The sequence below is a fragment of the Danio rerio genome, chromosome 13 (genome assembly GCF_049306965.1).
Source record: "Danio rerio strain Tuebingen ecotype United States chromosome 13, GRCz12tu, whole genome shotgun sequence".
Taxonomy (NCBI): Eukaryota; Metazoa; Chordata; class Actinopteri; order Cypriniformes; family Danionidae; genus Danio; species Danio rerio.
Window position 1 is genome coordinate 8,909,593 of NC_133188.1, and position 23,997 is coordinate 8,933,589.

Below are 23,997 nucleotides of genomic sequence, written 5' to 3' on the forward strand. Positions count from 1 at the left end.
GGGGGTGCCCAACCTGTGGTCTTTGTGGGTCCTAATGCCCCAGTGACCTCAGTGAGCGCCGTCTTTCAGATGAGACATTATGCTGAGTTCCTGAATCTCTGTGGTCGTTAAAAATCCCAGGATGTCCTTTGAAAAAGAGTAGGGGTTTAACCCCAGCATCCTGGCCAAATCTGCCCACTGGCCTCTGTCCATCATGGCCTCCTAACCCTCCCCATTTCATAATAGGTTTCATCACTGTCTCCTCTCCACCAATCAGCTGGTGTGTGGTCTGTTGCAATATGGCTGCCATCATATCATCCAGGTGGATGCTGCACACTGATGGTGGATGAAGAGATTCCCCACTATGTGTAAAACGATTTGAGTGCCCAGAAAAGCGCTGTATGAATGTAAGAAGTTATTATTATTATTATTGTTTTATTATTGTGAGTGAGTGAGTGAGTGATTGTGATTGAGTGAGTGAGTGAGTCCATGTCCACTAACAAATTTTTGTTTAAAAATGCATATTTTTCTCTTCATTTTGGCCTTCTATCGCAGGGGTTCCCAAACTTTTCAGCACGCGACCCCTAAAATAACAATGCCAGTGACTCGCGACCCCCAATATCCCCTGAGGTGGTTATAAATACAGAAAACTTGCATGCAATGGCGCACACACACACCAATAGACCAAAGTCTATTCTTCGTTTAATTTTTTTAATGTATTTCAGTGCTGTAAATGGGCCAGAAAGTTTAACCTGGTGTTATAAAATCAATCTGCTGCATCTGACGCTATTGCTGTTTTTGAAATAATGTATTTACCCCAGGGGTCGCAATACAATAGAACAAGTAAATAAGCTACTATAGTAACTATAAACGGCTGTTTTTTTCTCTTCAGTTGGTTATGGATAAAATATGGTAATTCTTATGGTCTAATAATAATAAGTAGATTTTTGGAAATCACCAGGCGACCCCCCTTCATTGATTCGCGACCCCTCAAGGGGTCCCGACCCCCACTTTGAGAACCACTGTTCTATCGAAACTGAGATTACATTTTTATGAAAAAAAATACATATGTTTTTGAAAGTGCTGTCCAAAGTGAATACATTTTAAAACATAACACACTTTCAGATTACTGAGAATGAATGCATGCCAGTAACAGTTTCTTTAATGTCACCTGATTCAATTTATCTGTCCCTATAGCATTCTAGTGTATGTCCATTTCAACTATCAGTAGGACATTTCTTCCCTCCTAAATGGAAAGTATTCAAAACACTCATACAGTATACACCATCTCGTATATTTCAAACCATAAACAAGCTCACACCATTGAACTCTTAACAGTGGAGATCTGACAGTCAATTAATAGCAGCTCTAATAAAATGTTTACTTGCAAAATCAACATTCAATAGTTTTATTTTCTTTAACACTTAAATTAATTAAAAATGAAGTGCACTTTAAAGTAAATTTGAAATAGAATACTGTTTTTAATGGCGTAATATTTTGTACCTTAACTTGTTCTTTTAATAAGTTGAGCAAATTATGACACAATACTTATTCTTTTTCTACATATTCGTCTATATTTTAAGAGATTGTTCTTCAAATTCACTGTTTGATTGTAACCATAAGCACAAAGAAAGCTGAGTGTATGTCTGTATATGATTAATGAACTGCAGATAAACTTCAAAGTCATCTAAAAGTCCCTGTGAGATAAAGACATCAAACCCAAGAACACTACTGTATATCGAAGTGACATAAGAACAAGAACAAAAGACAAAGCCAATGCACAAACACACACACACACAGCAGGGAGGCACGTGACCGAGTGTGTTTTAGAGAGCTGTCAGCGACATGACGTTTTAGATAAACACAAGTGGTGTGCGCACTCAGCAAATCTTAAAACTAAACCTGCTTTTGAAAATGACCTGTGTACGGTCTCACAGCAAAACTAACAAATATGAACTCGAACATGCATCCAGGGATGACACTGCAAATTAGAGCTCTGTACACACATAAACAAACATTCACATACAGAGAGAGAGAGAGAGATAGAGATAGAGAGAGAGAGAGAGAGAGAGAGAAAGAGATAGAGAGAGAGAGAGAGACATTTGAAGTTCTTTTAATTGCAAAAACAATTAAACATTCCTAACATTACACCATTCAGATAAAAAAGTAAAATAAATAAATACAATCAGAAACAATAAAAAAAACACAAAAAAACTGCAACAACATCCACAAAATGCTGCATATACAACATACCTAAAAAAGTCAAAGTTTACACACACAATCACATTAACACTCTCTCCTCTTTAAAACATCATATTAAACCCTCCTTCTTCACTGGGTTGACATAGAGAGAGAGAGAGAGAGAGAGAGAGAGAGAGATACACGTACTGTAAAAAAGCTAGCAGCACTAAACTGCAAACAATGTCAGTTGTTCAGCTGTTAACAGTCTCTATCTGAGAGCTCTGCCAATCAAACTAACTCAACAGAACAAGAAAAAAAATCATTTATAAATTGAGCAAAAGTGACAGTATGTTGATCCTGTAAAAAATATTTATCTTTCAACTCTGTTCTTCAAAAATCCTGACCAACAGAAACTAAACTTTCAAATAAAAGCAGTTATTTTTAATTGCTGTAATTTCGTACAAGATTACATTTTTGGCTCAAATAAATACAGCTTTTGTGAGCAAGGCAGACTTTAAAAATAATGAATTGCACTGACAATAAGCTTTAAAACAGTATTGGTGTATCAATGTATTCATTTTAATCGACAATCAGATTAAAACTTCCAGGGCACTATCATACACCTGGCGCAATAAGGCGCAAGATGTGTTTCAATGAAAGGGTTGCTAATTTCAGACCATAATTTTCCTGTTTTCCGCCATGTTGTTTAAGGGTGCTTTCACACCTTCCTTATTTAGTTCGGTTGAATCGCACAAGAGTTCGTTTTCCCTCTTGGTGCGGTGAGTTTGGGCAGGTGACAATGCAGCAATCGTATCCGAGAGCGCACCAAAAGCGGACCAAAAAAGCGTATGGAGACCTGCTTGAAGAGGTGGTCTCGGTACGCTTTCAAACGAACCCTGGAGCTGTTCATTTGTGGTGAGAATATGATTCGTACTAAAACAGACCCAACCGGAACAAGTGCTGCGCCTTTTGAAACAATCCAGCTGCTGTAAGCCGATTCACTGTGCATTAGTGATGGGTCGTTCATTAACGATACGTAAATTTTTAACGAATCTTCAATATGAGTCCTCTCATCCGCACGTGCGCACATTTGTGCAGGTGGTATCGTTCATTTCAAGTCTTTTTCATCACGGAAAGGCAGAAGCCAATCATATGCGTTTAGAGCTCAGGCTCAGACTGTGTACATTGGTTAAGATTATATGTGACTGTCAGTGTAACGTGAATGAACCACTGACATTTGAAGACATGAAGAGGTGAGCTGAGCAAAGAGATAAAAATACCTTTATAGGCAAAAGAGCAGGTAAACATTGAATTATTATTTTCTCTTTCTTATAGTATTATATTTATGACTTATTTGTCGTGTGATCAACTGTTTGGGCTAGTTGTAGATGTGTTTGGAAGCAATTCATAACATTTTAATAATATTGAGGCAAATTGAACCAAATGAACGAAATGACTCGAAAAAATCATCTCGATAAACGAGACTCAAAGATCCGAGTCAGTAAAATAATCCGAACTTCCCATCACTACTGTGCATTATGGGATATGGAGGAAAAATATTTGTTGACAGCGCTTTGCCAACAGAGAGAGAGAGAGAGGGGGGGGGGGGGGGCATTACCTTATGGATCGTTGTCAAGATGGCAAGATGACCATGTCGCAGTTTAGCTAAGTTAATTCAAGCCTCCTCCTGAAGTGACGTGCAATGCATTAAAACATTGTTTTCCAGCCGCGGCAATTAGTCTGCACAGTCGTCCCTCCATAGTAAAAAGCGACATTTTGTGTCTGTGGTTTTGTTTACTTGCGGGAGTTCATTGGCATTTTCCCGCACGTGAATTCTGACCCATCAAAAAGCAGTTTAGCAACTATGTTCAACAACATCTGACCAATGAGTGATGTGGATTTTGTCAGATGACTGCATTTTGGTTCTTTTCAACTGGTTCGGACCAAAGCCTGCAGTCCAACAGTGTATCATTTATTGCCCTTGGTCCGGACCAAATGAAGCGAACAACAGATGTGAAAGTACCCTAAGTAGCAAATCCATTTGCGCCACTTTGTGGACTCTATGTGTGTCTAGATAAAAGGCTTTTTAAAGCGCATATAATAGTAGTATTATTAGTATTAGTAGTAGTATCATTTATTATATGCATATCTATATTTGTTTTATTAAATACAAGCTTAGATTTATCCTCTTGTCAGGTGTTGAACCATATAAGGCACAGGTGTCAAATTCAGTTCCAAAAGGGCCGCAGCTCTGCACAGTTTAGTTCCAACCCTAATTTAACACACCTGATCAAACTAATTGAGTCCTTGAGGCTTGTTTGAAACCTACAGGTAAGTGTGTTGGAGCAGGGTTGGAACTAAACTGTGCAGGGCTTCGGCCCTCCAGGAATTGAGTTTGACACCCCTGATATAGGGCATAGCATGTGTATTTGGATATAACTCGCTTGACGATGCTTCGTTATTATTGTTCATTTATTCGTTTGCTAGAAATTAGAACTGAATTTAGAAATAGTTTTGAAACAAATCTTTGCATTTAATAAAACAAAATTAATTATGTAGGCTAATGGATGTCTGTGCGTCGCCCTACAACACTTTTCCTTATCCACGAAAGAGAGTGAAAGTAAAAGTAAAGAATGAGGAGGCTCATTCTCTCATTTTCGCTCTGTAGATGCTCTGTTTAAATGTTTTTTTCACTAGTGAAGCGCTCAGTTTTCCCACTTACAAAGTCCGCCATGTAAATAGCAAATGCGCCATAGTGCGACCCAACTGGCTCTTAAAAGGAATGGGAGATGAGACTCTGATTCTCAAAACACACCTATAACTCATTAAAAGAATAAGCTCAACCCTGTTAGACCAAGCACCGCTGCATTGAGCGGATTTTTCCTTCCTAAAATAGCAAAAATGGATTCTGGCAAGCCCTTAATGCATTTGCACCCTGCGCTTTGCACTTTGCGCCTAGATCATTAAAATAGAGCCCCTAGAGTTTGTTGCTAGTTGATAGGTCACTCATTGTTATCCAAAGCTCTTAACAGACAGCGGCTGCAGCTTTATGAATATGAGTATTGAGAGGTTTTATTTCTTTATAAGTGCATTATAATGCTTTATGTTGTCTATTAACTCCCTATTGTGAATAACTTCGATCACTTCGATCACATCAGTTTTGGATACTAAAATATTATTTTTAAAATGAATACCATTGAGCACTAAATCCCCCTCGCTGGCTGTTCAGGCAGTGGAAGATATTTCACATTAAGAGATTAGATAAACAGACACACACACACACACACACATGAACACACACACACACCTGATGGGGACTTCAAATAGACATGACTTTAGACTATACAAACTGTATATTATATCTCTCTACCCATAAACCAGGAAATAAATTGTGTAATTTATGGGCTGATTTCCTTATTAGGACCAATAAAATATGTCAACTAGGTCACAATTCACACACATAAACACACAATGCATAATAAAAGATTATAAATAGCTTTGAAAACAGAGACTGAAATGATATTAATAATAATAATATAAGTTGTCAGTTCATTCTGCTGTGGTGACCCCTAATGATTAAGGGGACTAAGTTGAAATAAAATTAACAGTAACATTGCATGATACATGAATATGTTCCTAATACACTACTATTCAACACAATTTTAAATCAATTAAAAACTACAAGTATCCAAAATGTGATTTGTTACACAACTATAAAAAATTATTACAAATAGGACTTGAATTAAAATCACAGCCCGCACAAGAAGGAATTAACAAGCATGACTAGCACTTAATGGACTGAAATGAGAAAGCTATCAGAATAAAGCTTTTCAATGCCAGTCAGTTATTATAATTCTTTTTAATGTAAACAAATAAATGTAACATAATATGCAACAAAAACTGGGTGGGTTTGAGCGTAATGCGTATGCGTATGGTTATGCTGCATAATATCCCAACTAATTATATGTCTAAATGTATGTGTATGTGCACATTTGATTCTGAAAGAGGGTGTGTGACAATTATTGTCTACAACAATAAGTCAGTTGTGCGTGATCCCAATGTGAGCACTGTTGCCAGTTAGTCACTGTTATGGTTAGGTTACAGTGAGTAGCTGGCAACAGTGTTGGGTGTGGATGGCTACACTCTTGGAAATAAAGGTACGAGAGCTATCACTGGGGTGGTACCTTTTTAAGGGTGCTTTCACACCTGTGAATCGATTCAGTTGTTCCGAAACAGGGCTTGAAATTGTTACATTGTTGCTCTTTGCTCTTGGTGCGGTTTGCTTTCACACTGCAAAGTTTCTAATCGGACCAAAAGAGCTAAAACATGTCACGTGTGAGTTAACTTGAGTAAACAAAACATATTGGTCAGAGTGTCAGGGTTTATTTTGCAGAGTCCCGCTCAGCTGTCAGGGGAGGTGGTGGTTTAGTGGTGTTTGACAGGGTGCGCGCGACGTGTCTGAAGAGCGAGGAGAGATGCGGTGGGGAGGGGGGAAAAGGGTGTGCGACGTATTTGAGGACCGGGAGGGAGACGCGAGATTACCGGGAGATTATCACTCGTTTGCGGGCATCTGGGAGACTCACGAAACTTCCTGCCCTACTCATAATTCTCTCTTCATATAGTCGTATGCCTATTACATCTCCAAAAAATACTGTGATATAACCGTGCTCAGATCGTATCGCTTTCTCACTGCAATCGATCCGCCCCAGAGTTCGTTTCAATCAGCTAAGACCACCTCATTCAAGCAATCTCGGAGCGTTTGATTTGGTGCGGATCCTAGCGCGATTGCTGGTTTTACATATGTCGAATGAACCACGCTAACTGGCCAAACGAGACCGGTTCTGAAAGCGTAGGTGTGAAAGCACTCAAAAAAATACACATTTGTACTTAATGGGTCCATATTTGTACTTCAGAAGCATATATTTGTACCTGAACATTTTAAGAGGTACTTTTGTTCTTTTTTGGAACTAATACCTTATACCTAATACCTTAGAGTTATTTACCGCATAATATTCAGCATGATTTAACAGTGCATGGCAGGCCAAATCCAGCAAAGGTACCAGAACAGAACATTTTGTCACCTTAGAATGATAAGGTTCTATCTGCGTTCTAAATGATTTTGAGATATTGAGCTTCAAAGTTTTTGCATTCCATATAGCAAAGAACACGTGTTTAACAGTTCTCTTTCAAAAATTAACATGACAGAGACCCTAAAGGTTCTCTAAATGTAAATGATTAAAGTTCTCTTACATTTGCAAATTGGAGTAAATAAACCACGGTAAATGCAGATAGAAGCTTCTAATTCTAAAAAGTCATTTTTTACTTGGAATTATAAGGTTTTATCAGGCAGATCAATAATTTAATCATTTCTTGATCCTTTCTTTTCAAGAAATACAATCAAAAATATATATAACTTGGTGTTGTAACAATATGTTGATGTTTGAGAAAATAAAATTTTTGCTTTCTGTAATGTTTAGTTCTTGTTTTAGGATGAATATTTTTTCTTGTTCGAATTAAGCATACAAGACTGTGCTAAATATTTGTTTTCAGTGCAGATGTTAATTTGATCTAATTAATATGTTAATATTTCTTAAATTTTATGCTAGATATGAATTATTGAATTATATTTATTGAATTATATGCCCCATGAATTAAATTAAGTATTTGCTCTTCAAGGCTTACTATTAAATTTAAAGACATTAAAAGTAACAGACGATGACCAAATGAGTTTAATAATGAAAACTGTTTCACTGACTATATGTAAACAAATAAATATATTTCACATTTAATATATACATTTTTTAATATTCATTTCTTTTGCATTATTGTAAAACTTAACATATTATCTCAATGTTGGCGACGTGGTGGCGCAGTGAGTACGATTGCCTCACACAGCAAGGTCACTGCTTTGAGCTCTGGCTGGGTCAGTTTGCATTTCTGTGTGGAGTTTGCATGTTCTCCCCGTGTTGGTGTGGTTTTCCTCCGGGTGCTCTGGTTTCCAAGAGTCCAAAGACTTGTGGTACAGGTGAATTAGGTAAGCTAAAATTGGCCATAGTGTATAATTGTGATTTGAGTCACCCATTGATGGGTTACAGCTGGAAAGGCATCCGCTGCGTAAAACATATGCTGGGTAAGATGGCGGTTCATTCCGCTGTGGTGACCCCGGATTAATTAAGGGACTAAGCCAAAAAGAAAATGAATGAATGAATAAATGTCAACGTCAAGAAATGCTTCTAAATCTTTACATTTATACTCATCTCAATTTTGTGTGGTGCGGCATTATTTAGCTGACTCTGATTTAGGTGCAATCTCCCCATGCAATGTTTTATTTCAGACAATTGCATACAACTCACAATCTGACAATAGGTGGTGTATGTATTTAGGTAGAAAAAGTCCAAATAGAAATTCTGGACCTTGTGTGTGCTGAATGGAAATGTCTGTAGTATTTACAGTATTATTATGCCGTTGCATGCAGCATTGGCAGGCATTAATGAGCACATGTGGATTCAGAGCTGTGATGGCTTTATAATTCATTGTGGTATGACCTGCCTGAGAGATCAGCATGATGGACTGTGAACTGCTGTCTTTGGCTGACTCACTTGATCTTGCGTCTCCAGCATGTCTCTAGTGAAGTGTCTCAGCACCCAGCGTTTGTGTGTGTGTGCATGTGTTTGTAAGGAGCGCTGATGTTAAGCAGAACTGACAAAAGGCAGGCAGCCAGCCTCTTTTGTAACAGACACACGCGCAAGCACACACGCACTGTGCACACACACATGCGCACACACACTCAAAATTACAATTGTTGCTGCTTGTTCAAACTAATTGTTTAAAATGAAAATTAAACAACCTTATTCTTGTAACTTCTTTGGACGATCTCTATGTTTTTTGTTTAATCTACTTAAATGTGTAATAATAATTAAAAAAAAAAATAATAATAATAATCATTTTTGTGCTGGAACAACATGAAGGAAGGGTGTTAGTGGAGTGACCTGGGGTTCGTTTTCCAAACAACGATGTAACTCGCGGCTGAGCTATCATAGTACGATGCATCGGTTGGAAAAAGAACGATGTAGTGACGAGTGTTTCCCAAAACCCATAGTTTCTCTGTCGCAGATCTGTCATTTGAACCATGTTAGTTATAACGTAAAACACCCATAATGATGCTCTAAATGGGGTGGAGTAATTTTGAATACATTAAAAAAATGTATTTATTCCTGTAATGGCAAAGCTGAATTTTTAGCAGCCTGAATTCCAGTTTCTTCTGTCTAATATGCGATTTGATGCTCAGTGACCATCATTATAATCAATCAACATCATTAAAACACTGTTGCTTTGTGTCTCTTTTCATCAATCTAATGCATCCTTGTTGAATTTAAGTTTTACTTAATTTAAAACTTAAATTAAAACAATTTAATTTAAGTTTTAATTCTAACATTTAAATGATGTGTTGTGTATCCTATCTCTGAATGATTAGAGGGTTATGGTTAGCTGCATTTTATTATTAAATTTAGCTTTGTTTTTCCTTATATGTGCCCCTGTCGAAACAGACATGCAACCCAGTTTTGCAACCCACGAACTGAAACCACAGCACTAACGTTGACATACATGTGTACTTTCATTCAAACACTGGCAAGCGGCTTTCCGAAGAGTGTTACATGTTCACACTTGCTTTTTTTTTTTTTTACAAAAACATCCACAAACATTTCAAACAGCTGCTTAACATGCATTCCATTTATTATAAAGCATTTCAGGCTTTTTAATAAAGCACAGTAAAGAAGTAATGTCTTCAGCTGGCATCTGGCTAAATAAAGGTTTTATATTGTGAAGTAAAAAGAGCTTCACACATCAAAAAAAAAAAAAAAAAAAACTAATCAGACCCAAAGAGGCATTTCTTCCAATTACAGTACCATGGAAATGGAGAGGAAAACATGAAGAATTCAGGCCTCGTAGAGCAAAGTCTCTTTAATTACGCTCTAAAGAAACAGTTTAAATATCAATGCCAATGTTGAAGTTTAATCAATGATATCTGTAAATTTTGGTAAGAAAATATCAATGGTGCTTCCCCTATGTCTACTATGTAGACTTTACTACCTGACAAAAGTGTTGTTGTCTATCCCAGCTGCAAGAGCAACAAATAATAACTTGACTTCTAGTTAATCATTTGGTAAATTTTTCAGACGAATCATCTGTTGAACTGCATCCCAATCATCACAAATACTGCTGAAGACCTACTGGAACCAGCATAGACCTAAGATTCTCACTGAAATCAGTCAAGTCTGGTGAAGGAAAAATCATGGTTTGGGGTTACATTCAGTATGGGGTGTGCGAGATATCTGCAGAGTGCATGGCAACATCAACAGCCTGAGGTACAAAGACATTTGGCAAATTAGGTCAAGGTGCTCCAGGATTGGCCAGCCCAGTCACCAGAATGAACATTATTGAGCATGTAAGATGGAGGAGAAGGCATTGAAGATGAATCCAAAGAATCTTGATAACCTCTGGGACTCCTGCAAGAACGCTTTCTTAGCCATTCCAGATGACTTTTTTAACAAGTGATTTGCGTCATTGCAGAGATGTATGGATGCAGTCGTCCAAGCTCAAGGGAGTCATACACAATATTAATTCTTTATCCACTGCACCATGACTTTATATTCTACATTATTTCTGTTAAATGACAAGACTTTTGTCTAAGCAAAGTCAGACCTTACTGTCCTAATAAATATTTAAAAATCAAGGCATGGTCATATTTTATTTTGGTGAAATAAGCGTAATCTAGAGGCATTTGCCTTTTATATAAGCCACTTCTGATACCAAATGATCAACTAGAAGTCAAGTTATAATTTGTTGTACCTAAAACTTGGATAGGCGACAAGACTTTTACAAAGTAGTGTAGTGTTAAGGGTTTTTTTTCAGGTTGTAGCTATGTGGCTGCTAAGGTATTCTTAACTGAATTGTGGTGAATTTATGAGTGGTTGCTAGGGTTATGAGTATTCTAGTTAGTGGTTTTATGACCCAGTTAAAGTGCTCACCCCAACATCTCTCTTTATGATTTTGTTGACATTGAGGTCTTTGTGTATAGATAGGGTTCCACTGTGCCAAAATCCATACATTCAATACATCTATCCATACATGACTTCTTAGCAAAGTGCATACTATCATCCAATGGTTTTCAGCCTTTTTTTTTGGGCTGGTGGTTTAAAACACATTATCCAGATTGCTTATGCCACACATCAGATAAATGTTAGACCTATTGACTTCACTAAATTTTTATTTTGTTTAGTTTATTATTAATATGGGCCCTATTATACGTTTGGCGCAACAAGGCGCAAGACATATTTGGATATATTTGTTGCTATTTTCAGACCAGTGCAACTGTAATTTTCACATTTTGTGCTACGTTGTTTAAATAGCAAATTAATTTGCGCCACTTTGTGGACTCTTGGGTGTGCTGGTCTATAAAGGAGGTGTGTTAAGCCACACGGGGCCAGCCGTGTCAATCATAAGCACGTGATCCTCTCGAAATTAGTTTATGAATAAACTTCACTTTGTAAAAATGTGCTTCACCCGACTCAAATCGGAGCACTCTGCATTACAAGTACAACACTGTGCAAAGTAACCTACCGAGCAATACCAATAATGAATAATATTAATTGCTTACATTAATATAGCGCTTTTCTGGACAGTCATAGAGATTTACATATTTTTGGGGGGAAACAAAAGTGTAAATCACTGCTGTGTAAGTTCGGAATACAAAATAAAGTATTTTTAATAATGTTGGCAAGAATCTGGTTACCATTGACTTCCATTTTTGTACAAAATAGAAAATCCCTAGTAATCAAACCTAATATTTATCACTATTGTCGCACTTTATTGTCTGCACAACATGAAGGCATGTTTGTGTGAAAATCATGTAAAACAAAGATTAGGCTGAACTTGAGGATGTACAAACGATGACGGAATGTTCACCTTTGATACAAGGTGTAAACTGTCTTGAAGCACTGTTGTTTTTGGAGGAACCTACAACATGTGGGTTTCTTAGGTCACAGTGCCAGATTCCCAGGTCCTTCTGCTGTCGAACTGTAAATACCCTGGCACTGGACTCACCGTCTAACCGTTTAATACTGCTGAGCATGAAAGATGCCCTCGGATCAATATTTAACAATTCAGACCATCAGGGACAATACTCAAAATTAGCCAAAGCCTTCTGCCCATCTGATTAGAGGAACCAATGCCAATATGAAGCTAACAAATGGATCAGATTTACATTTCCAAAACTGCATGGAAAAGCAGACTGCATAATGGAATAAGCAAAATGCATGACACACTTCAATGGTCTGTTTACAACGATGTTCAGCTGAAATCTTGAAATAGTGTCTCTTCTTCAGTATCTGTTGTGCTTTATCATCAATGTGATGCATAACAGCAGTTTGAGAAAAATAAACTTGAGTTCTGCAACTGCTGATAAACGCATTTTCTCTGCCACTCTTTGATGAGTCATCCAACTTTCATGCAAAGGAAATGTTAAGTATTCACTTCCTGATGCAAATGGCGATTAAACCTAATGAAATATGAGTCACGTAGACTGGTTCTCAGCACTGATGGTGAATGGTGTCCAATTAAACCTCAAAAAGACTGAGTGACATAGAAACCTGATAAAATGCTTTGTTACAGCTAAGCTAAAGTGTACTCTTCTTGTAACATACATTTAGTGTATCTACATCCTGTATGTCTGTACATTTGTAATTGTGCATTGCCTGTGTGCACAAAACTACATTTGGGTCATTCCTGGTATTCTGTGCCTTTTTGACGTCACAAGAATATTAAACATTAAAAAGGTCATATTTTGGTCTCCAACAACAGGCTGATATGCGTGCAAGGTCAAAAAACACTTACATTGTCTTATAATATGCATTTATTTTTACCTAATTATCCCAGTGACTCCCATATGATTCGTTCAGTGATTCATTCAATCCAAGCTCATTCTGGAAACGTAGCCCCGCGGACATTTCTGGAGACTGCGATTTACGTGGCCGGAGGTACGTATGGCTATGTTTTTTTTTTTTTTAATCGAGCGAACGCTGTGGGGCGGTGTGACGCTGCTCCGCTCCTCCTTTTCACCCTCGCCAGCTGACAGCTCGCCTCCGCGTGGAGGGCTTTCCCGTCTCAACCAGTTTGTCCGCTTAGCTCGCAGCATTACATCGCTGGAGCAGAGGCCCGGAGGGAGGAGGAGCCGGCCACGGCGATGTCCGGGGAAGAGCGGTTCCAGAAATCAGGTAAGATGAAAAACAGAATCCAAAAAAATAAAAGCGAACGAGTTCGCAACGCGGCGAGATCTGAAAACGCGATCAAAATCGGACAAGGGCTTTTGTTTTGTTTTTCTGGATGGCTTTTGCAAATCGTCGCTTGGGTTTAGGGAAGGAGGAGTAGGAGGAGGGCGGCTGGGTCGACCAATTGGCGGCTTTTTGGAGACTCTACAGCGGCCTCTCGCGGATTTGCGAAAACAAAAACTGCTCGAATACGTACCTCCCGGGATGTATTTTCCGTCTCCAGAAACGTCCGCGGGCCTACGTTTCCACAATGAGCACGGGTTGGATTCATTTGTTCCCAAACCCTCCTTGGCATGATGGTAATCTGCACTGATTGGTCCAATAACCCAGTCTGTTGTGATTGGTTGACTGCATTCAGTGCGAGACAGTGAGAATTGCCCACTATAGCTTATAAACAATTTTAGTAGTCAAAGTGTATGAGTGAGCCCAATGCAGGAGTACATTTAAGCAATGCAGTTAAACACCAGCATACTGCTCCATTCTAAACCATAAGTAAAAACAGAAACACACATTCAGCATTAATCCACACAGCAGCAAAAGCCGAACTATTTTGTAACTTGACCGCCGCATGTGTGTAGGAACAGCTGATGGTGGCTATAGCAAGGACAAACAGCAGTGGATTGCGCATTTAAACGCGTTTAAATCCATAAACAAAGCAGCACGCGACACATTTTTAACGTGGTTTTAGACATGATATGAGAATATAATGAGTTAACCAGATACAGTACAAGCGGTTACAAGTGACAAAACACAATAAAATACATAATTTGCAAGCTAACGAAAATAAGGAGGCAGCCATTTTAATTGCTCTTAAGTTACTTACACTTGTGAAATTGAGGAAGAAACTGGTGCATGAACTGTGTACTGTAAAGTTCCTGTCAAGCTCTGACAAAGTCCCATACATCAATGGTCTTTTCTGATCTTTCCTTTAACAAACAGCCAAGAAATTCCCCATTGTAAGCATGTAGATTGCTGTAGCACTCGTCAGAAAAATGGCAGGAACACAGCACAAGGCTGGTGCTATAATGCTGCGGTATTTTTGCATAAATAAACTTCAACTAATGACTCTTCACAGCCTACTCTTTGGGTAGGGAAAATAACACTAACTTTCCTTCACACTACAAAGCACAGCGTCTACGCAACTCTAATCCAACTCAATGATTTATGTTAAGCTAAGATAAAAGTGCTGCCGTCAAACTCAGAAACTGGCTGGTTAACCCTTTTGGAAATGAGCCTATTTCCAAAAAAACGATGGGAATCGGGATCTGCTACAGTGTTTGTCTTCCTCTTTTTCTTTCTACAGTGTTTGTTCCCGGGTCTGAAAGTGCAACAAATGGGTGAAGCTTGAGTTCCATATTGACTTTTTACCGTGGCGATTCATTGGAACCACTATGAGTCGACTCTTTTATAGATGAATCAATAGTTTTAAACACGGTGCACTTTCAAATTTAGCTCTTAGCTGGATATTTCACTTCACTTAGAGCTGTGTTATATACTGCATATAAGGTCTTTAAAAAATAAAATAAAATAATAGGGGCTCTTGAATTTTGAATTGAATTGAATTTTTTTCAATATATACTTTTTTATATTTAACAAATGTAATACCCGAAATGTAAATATACATTATACTACTAAATATCACACAACATTACGTACTATACAGGTTTATTAGTATTACTGATATATAAGAAAGTGGAATAAGATGCTAATGGTCTAATCCGACTCAATGATTAATGCTAAGCTAAGATAAAAGTGCTGCCACCAAACCCAGAAACTGGCTGGTTAACTCTTTGGAAATGAGCCATTACCAAAATGGAGGAAGACTGGTGAGTGGACAAAAGCAGGGCATGAGACATGCATTGATAGTCTGCCTTAAAGGCATTCAATGTGACCAGAAGTGGACATTTAGATTTCATTCTGGATTTACAGTTTTGTAAAAATCAAATGTTGTTATTTATGTCAAAGACAACTTTAAATATGATGTTGTTGAATTCTTCGAAAGTAATATCCTTCTAATATATTTTGATGCTACTGCAATTACCAGTGGAGAAAGGAGAGCTCTCCCCAGGCTTATTAACCACCAAGATGATTGGTAACGTCATCAAAGTGACAACTAAAAACACTAAATATCCTATAAAATTAGATTAAACGTTAAAAAAAACATTGCTTGTCACTTTTCACTATTCCTTACGAAACATATTTGCCAATTTAAACCCTTCCACCTCTGAGGGTGTAGGCACAAGATCTGTGTAGAAATGAGATATGCAGCATCAAGATCACTGCGAGAGATGAGTGTTCATATGTTCTGCCGCCAGGAGCAAGAGTGGAGCCGAGAGGATGAAGGAGCTCTTGAACTGGGCCATCTCTGATGTGGATCCAGGAAAAGAAGGGGTCTGGTGGGAGTTGGGCACATAAAAGAGGCACATCTGGGAGGTTATCTGGGTGGAATCAGGCCACACTGGATCTGGGTCCAATGATCATGAGCCACAGAGGGTTTTTTTTTCTTCTCCATATATATACAGCTATACTGGAGGCAACATCAAGATCAGAAAGTTGGAGCTCTTCATATGACTTCCAGAAAGAGCAGCGGCACAAGCGTCCAAAGAGCTGTCGTCACCACTACATGTTAAGCGATTTAAGCACTATGGCATTTTTCAGCTGTGAGTGTTCATCAGTGTTGCCAGATTGGAAATGTCAAAGTATCGTACCAGAACCTCAAAATTATCGTATTTGGAGGAAAATTATCGTACACGAGTCAAACTGAGAGTATACAGCTATTCTCTAGACACATAGCGTTTTGACACAACGTGCAAATTACCACAATACGTTAAAAAAAAAACTTGGTACCTTAGTGGGAAGGTTCAAACTCCACCTCTGAGTTCAGTGGCGTAGCGGACGGGGCCGCAGGGCCAACTTAGCGACTTTTCAGACCCCCCTAGCGACAAATCTAGCGACTTTTTTGTGTGTTATTGGAGATTTTTTTTAGACTGTCATTTGTCCATACTGTACCATCCCTACTCTTCTCAACGAGCTGCGTGTGATGCCGCCGGCCCCTCCCCCGCCTCACAGCACTGACAGGCGGCCCAGTCAGTCCTCGTACAGCAGCCTCTCCCACCTGCAGCCCAAGAGCAGATCACGCCTCTGTGTACCGACGACAAATGATTTAGCACAGGCAGTGTGAAGGTATTTCCCTTGTACAGTCAAACCGATCTACTTCTACTTTATTTTAACAATTTATTTGGACCGTTTATTCTTTTCTTGTTCACAATCACAGATATTTTAGTGACAGTTTCTGAACTTGTCTGAGTTTATTACATATGAGAGATTACTGCACATTCACTACACATCTATAATGACATACTGTATTCAAACAGCAATAAATTTAGTTAAATAAACATGCTTATATAAAGTGTAGTGCAATTATAAATACCCCTTTATTAACCATAGGCTGTTAAACAAACAGAAACGGTAGAACGTGATGACGTAAGTGATATGCAAATTGACGTATGACGTATTCCCCCCACTTCATCAGGGGGCCCCGTCAGCGATCCCTGCAGGGGGGCCTCAGCATTTTGCGCTATGCCACTGTCTGAGTTGCTGTCATTGAATGTTGCATGTTGCCAGATGTTGAGGGATTTATTTTCTGAGGTGTGCATGCTTTGTTTTGATGAGACTAACTTTGTAAAAAAACATGTTCACAAGATGCATTTGAATGGGGAAAAACAAGAACATCAATGGAAAACTCCCGTCCTTCTCACCTTCATTTACAGCACGAATTGTTTTAACATTATTGCTTAAAAGATCGACTTCAAACTGAAAACTACTGACCTAACCATGGGCACGTGCAGCAGGAGTGTTAACTCAAAGAGCTTAAGCTCTTTGGTTAACTCGTGAGAGTCGTTCTCCACGTTGATTGTCTGAGAAGAGGCAACGAAAGATAAGACAGAAAACGTGCCTAACTCCACCTACTCCTCACAGACAGCACAGAAAAGATGCAGCTAGATCAATAAGTAAAGAAGCCCGAAGATTACAATGAAGTTACTTTTAAATGCCATGAAATTCTAAAATTATCGTACATTATAGGATTTTTCTCATTATTGATCGTACATCGTACAGAGGTCGAAATTATCGTACAAATACGATAATTATCGTACGTCTGGCAACACTGGTGTTCATTGTGCTCGTTTTATTTAAAATAAATTCCTCTTGAAAAACCTGGTGCAACTTTAAGTGTGCATGTCATGGCTAAACACGTTAATTACTTTTTAATATAAACATCAATAGGTATTTACTGTGCACGGAAGCTCTGGGCATCTGTATTTATGAGATTTTGTATAATAGGTACACAGGGAGATGTTTCACACAGCCGTTAAATGACACGTAATGCAATTAAAAGAAGTTTACAATGATGTCTTACCTTCACTGGATGATCCAGACAAGTCGATAATGACAAAGACCTTTCCCTCTGGCTCCAAGTCTATCTGCAAGGACCAGCAAACAAAAATTAGGGTTTTAACAGCAGAGCAAAAGGACATCTTCAATACTCTTGACTGGCCTTTACACTTACAGTTCTGTAGACTGTATTCTAGAATACACAATCCTGTTTAAAAACAGACTGTATTTTTATAACAATAATAAGCATAACATCTCTAAATTATTCAGAGAAATAAAAAAACAAGCTGTTTACTATATTAGGTAAAAAATGAAATCTGTTGGAGACGTCCAATAGAAAGTGGTGATCACCAAAATGGGGAAGTCCCAGAGTAAAATGAGAAAATATGATACACCTTTGTTTTGGAATATGGAAAAAACTACACTGTCTTTAAGCTGTTTTCATCTGCTTTTATATTATTTGTTTCTATTTTATTTTTAATTGTCTTTTTTATTCCTGTTTAAGTAAAACACTTTGAATTGCCTTGGTGTATGAAATGTGCTATATAATTAAACTTGCCTTGCCTACATTGCATCTCAATTAGCAGTGCTAGAATAACAGATTTCAAAATAAAAAGCAAGAGAAATATTAACAGTGAAATATTTATTTTTATTTAAAAATCTAGTGATAATATATAACATTTATGCCAATCTTTAAACGCAACATTCATTAAAAAATTGAAAAACAAATTAAATCTAGTGTAATTACATGTGGCTGATCAGATACATAATAATTTTCTTTATTCAACAAATAATACACCAACAAACTCTTCTATACCGAGAAAAGACTGGATGGTCAGTGTGTAATCTGACTCCAAAGGTATTTACGAAGTGCTTAATTTTTGAATTGCGAGGTCCCGGAACAGAACGGGATAACAAATCCAGCATGTTACCCAAGGATGTAGATGTGTGAAAGAGAAGAGTGGTGGTGTTGTCACGGATGAAAGTGAAGAACGGGGGTGGAGGGTGATGCGATGATATTGGGGCACTGGATGGCGGAGTGGTGAGAGCTGGGTGGGAGTAGAGGGAGTTGTCATGAGGAAAGTGAAAGTGAACAGCGGGTGGAGGAGGAGGGCAGTTGAGGAGGGGGATCGGTGAAATGAGGTATAGGATAAGCCGAGTCTGGATCCGGCGTGTTCTGGCAAAAATTAAGGCCTGTATTTATGACACGAAAGGAATGCCTGCTTGGAAATGGGTAGAAACATGGTCAAGCTCCTGTACGCTCCGATACAACTTGCTTGACTTAAGTTTTGTTTTTTTAAGTAACCCTTTATTCTGTCTTTATGCATAATCAGGTGTTTTGCAACAAGTCTCTTGCTCTATTAGTATTATGGTTTTAATGCTCCTGCAATCAATGTTTTAACACTACCACAGCGAAACAAGGTATTGTAGATAGTTCATGTTTGAAGTCCCTGGAGAGCTAATATGGTGTACTGAACGATCGTTTACATTTTATGTTAATACGAGTACATCATATTAACATTTTAGGAAACTTTAAACATCCAGCAGTCATCCAGAATGCATATGCAAATCACCAAGCTTCAGAACAAACGGGGCCATAAAACTTCCCTTGGGAAGGTAACTTTCTCATTGCTCAACTCAGCTCCTGAGTTTGGTACAAAACCAAAAACAAACTGGTCACTCAAGGCTGATTTATACTTCTGTGTCAAGTGCACGCATATACTGTACTTTGGCACAGCCTGCAGGTGGTCGCAAAGCCCTAGCCGTGGCCATAGCCAACGCTGACGCGCACCTCTCAAAAAATATTTACACGTCGCAACAATGCCTAGCACAAGCTCTGTGATTGGTCGGCTTGGTAGTGGTGACCAGTGTGGGCAGGACCGAGAGCTGCACAAACCCGTTGGAGCGAGTGTTTACAAGTGTCAAGACTCGTGAAGGAGGTCCAGATGGGAAGTTTTGTTTTGTGTTTACCTTATGATTAAAGTTGTTACATATCCCTTGATTTCCGCCCTTAAAATGAGCGAGTCTGAGCTACTTTTACATTAAGGTGACATTCAGAAAAAACAAAACATCAGCAAAGAAACTCTAAACAGAGAAACATTAAAACCTTATTGCCATCTAGCGTTTCGGAAGTGTTATTGCAGAGCAACACAAACAGTGCGCAGAAGAGTCCAGGGAGCAGGCATGGACCCTGGGAATAACATGACTGTTCCCATCTCCGTTACTTTTCTTTTTTTCTTCAAGAGTCTAGTGAGGTTTAGTGTGCTGCAAAACTAGCAGTCAACACGGCTATAGTCTTTTTGCCGCCTAAAACTTGAAATGACAGTCTCCACCACACTCCAAGCCTCACAGGACAAAGACCTGACCACCAGCAAATCACGTTGGAACCCAGCTCAACAGAGGGAGTCCTTCACATCACATGGTGAACGCAAGTAAAGCCCCCAGACTTTACTGAACTGGTGTAAATTTTATATAACCCTAAAGAAACCATGGAAGGGATAAAATGATTATTTTTGGTTTGCTTGGTTTGGTCTTACAAAATCTGAGGTTTTTACATCATTACACTTTCCTAAACTCTTATTTTTCTTCCTTTACTCTTCTATACATCCTATATGAATGTGTGTTTGTGTTAGGCGTTAGTTTCTGTTAGATTAGTCAACATATTTTCATTTTGTATGAAGAATAGTGTCTGTGCATATTTATGAATCTATTATCTTAAACTTCTGTCTTGTTAGCCTGCTTAAACATAAATGGGTTTTTATTTTTGATAGCAATAGCCATAGTTAAAATCAGCTGTCTGTTCAAACGATCGCTGAAAGATTTGTTTGTTCGTATTTAAAGTCCCCTTCAAATAATTTTTAAATTCACTTTAAGCTAAGTCGCTACACTATCTTAATTTTTGTAGCACTAAGTTTTATCAGTCACTATAGTCAAGAACTTTATGGAAGCATACGAGTAGCATAATTCAATTCAAAATGTAATATGCAAAATGGCAATGCAATATGTTAAATGGCAATGTATTTCTGTATTTGAATTTGCATTTCCCAAGACATATGAGCAATGTTTGGTGCAGAATGAAAATGTAAATTAAATTACATTGTTTGCATTTCTCATTTCAAACACTGTTTTAATTTGTAAATTGTATCCACATTTTAAAGCTTTATAAGTAGCAAAATTAAATTGAAAATGCTATACACAAACTGAATTTGATGTGAATAAAGTACAAGCAGAAACTGTAGCAAAATGATAATTTAAATGTTATTTGTCCTAAATGCATTTACGCTCACGTCTAGGAAATGCAGGATTACATTTTCAGCATAACAGCATGGGATGTGTGTAGCAAAATTAATTTTGAAATGTAATACGCAAAACAATAATGCAATATGTAAAAGGCAGTGTATTTCTGTATTTCAGTTAGCATTTTCCAAGACATATGTGCAATGTTTGCTGCAGAATGAAAATGAAAATGAAAAAAACATAATGCATTTTCATTTAACACATCGCGACGAATGAAAGCCGATTTGAAATTGAAAATGCATTCTGGCCTGGCCACGCCCACAGACGGCCACCGTTGCTGCAAGGCAGGTTTTAGGTGATGTCGTCACAGCTGCCGCGAGGACTATTTGGGACATTTGGCGGCATAAACATGGCGAAGTCTGTTCCTCAGCGGCTTCGTGAAGCTGCACGAGCCCTCGAGCGTGAACTGGGAAATACTTTAGAAAAGCAATCACCTCCTAGCACAGTAAACTTGGCTTAAGGTTTGATATTCGCGCATGCAGTTTTAGGGATCATCTGCAAATTACATTTTTTCCCTATACAGCAAAAAAAATTATGATCACTCACTGTAAAATTAAGGGTGCTTTCACATTTGGTTCAATTGCCTGGGCCATACCCAAGTTCGATTGTTCCCCCTTGCCACCTTCTCGGTTGGTTTGTGTTCATACTGTCTTTTTTATTCTTCTGTGCACCCCGGCAAAAAAAAAAAAGAACATTCTATTGCAACAGCAACGCCCAGCAACAGCCCTGGATTCCGACATTTTGGAGTGAAAGCGATCGGCCGTCCATTGGATCTTATTGCTGTTTTGATGGCAGGCAGCTGCTTTGTTTTTTATTTATCTATTTAAAAAGCACATTAAAGCAGAGATACAACTTGGAAGATGACAATACAACACTAACTATCACAATCATCAGCACTTTTAATAGTTTATTTTACAGACTTATAATATTTTGTTGTGCTATTAGAGTTTTCATTTCATAATGGCCTCCGCGCCATCTAGTGGCAGTTTCCCAAATTGCACTAGAGTGTCGCCTCTTGGTGATTCTACTTTCTTTGACCCTGGTACGCTTGCGTCATCCAGCTGCTGTTATGTTTGAGGCTATTGCTAGGTGACAGTCACGAAAGCAAAGTGCCAAAATGGAAAGACTTCCGCACATCGCGGTCGATTTGCTTGTACTGAATCTTTTAGTTTTGGACATACAGAAAGCGACTCATGTCCATCTGCCGCAAAAATATTATAAACATTCAGAAATATCACACAGTGTCTGCAGAAGCTGTTTTTGAAGGAGACAAGCAGACATCACTGTGTTTGCCCTGACTCAGTCCCGCTTGTCACCAAGGTACTACTACAATACGTGACACACACATACACACACGAATGACGTTATGAAAACGATAGTTTGTTGTACAGTTGGCGGTTCACTTCCGTTATTTGGTACAATTGCATTCATACCAGAAGTGAACCATACCAGACCCTAAGGGTGCTTTCACACTAGCACTTTTGGTCCGCACCCGGGTTAGTTTGACGTCATGGTATGGTATTTTTAGCTAGTGTGAACATGTCTTCTAAACTCGGGTGCGCACCCACGAACCGTACCCGAGTCCGCCTGAAAGAGGTGGTCTGGGGTACGGTTCATGCGAACTCTGGTACAGTTCACTTCTGATGTGAATGCAATCGTACCAAATAACAGAAGTGAACCGCCAACTGTACAACAAACTATCGCTTTCATAACGATCATTCATGTGTGTGTGTGTCACGTTTCGTATCTTGGTGACATGCGTGGGACTGAGCCAGGGCAAACACATTGATACACAGTGATGTGTGCTTGTCAAAGTCAGGATGCAGGCTAGAGTTCAAGGCAGGCAAGACAGAGTCGAGATACAGTTCAAAGTAGTCAACGGGAAAGCAGGCAAGGATCAGGAAACGCTCAGTAGTGTTAGCCGGGGCAGAACAAGACTTCACACCGACCTGGCGTGAGAGTGTGGCTTATATGTGTGAGTGTGGGTCGTTAGCGGGATGAGGAACAGGTGTGTGTGCTTATCAGTTTAAGTGGATGACGTAATGTCTACAAGTCCGGTGATGATGACCTCTGCTGGCCAGAGAGGGGAATGACTGGGACCGAGTCGGTGACAGTGATGTTCTGAATGTTTATAACATTTTTGCGGCAGATGGACGTGAGAGTCGCTTTCTGTATGTCCAAAACCAAAAGGTTCAGTTAAAGCAGAATGACCGCGGTGTTGCTGACATCTTTCCATTGCGGTGCTTGCTTTTGTGACCGTCACCTAGCAATGGCCGTAAACCAAGCAAGCATACCCGGGTTCAGAAGGAAAAAAGACAGTTTGAACACAAACCAACCGAGGAGGTGGCAAGGGGAGACAATCGAACTTGAGTACGGTCCAGACAAATGAACCAAGTGTGTAAGCACCTTAAGTGTGCATTTCTGTGGTTTTAAAATATGTATAGAGCATTTTTAGGTATGTAACTAAAACAATGGTCCCAACATATTTCCTGTTTTACATTTTTTAATTTCTGTAGCTTCTGAGAATCCAAAAAGAGCCACATATTGATAAATAATGTGATGACCGCTGTTTTAACATGAAGTTATGATTGAATTGCCTCTTGTTACAGTTATGAAATAGTTTGATAACAAGCAGGAAATGTTCATGGGCCGATGACACCACCCCATTGAAATGGTCCATACATTTAGTTCTCTATATTTTAATTTACTTTCTGAAATTAAACAGGACTGTGAATTCAAATTGAATGACGTCATTATACATTTAAAGAAAAGTGGATGTGCAAAGCATACTATAAATCCTACATGAATTAGTGTCTGTGAT

General features: G+C 38.7%; 1 protein-coding gene across 1 annotated transcript in view; it reads right to left on the reverse strand.

The window, feature by feature from the left end:
- Positions 1 to 23,997, reverse strand: part of prkceb (protein kinase C, epsilon b) — a 153,060-nt gene that overhangs the window by 91,457 nt on the left and 37,606 nt on the right. Inside the window, exon 2 of the mRNA XM_021472628.3 lies at positions 17,905 to 17,968. Within this exon, the coding sequence (XP_021328303.2) occupies positions 17,905 to 17,968 (64 nt within the window). The remainder of the gene's footprint in view (positions 1 to 17,904; positions 17,969 to 23,997) is intronic.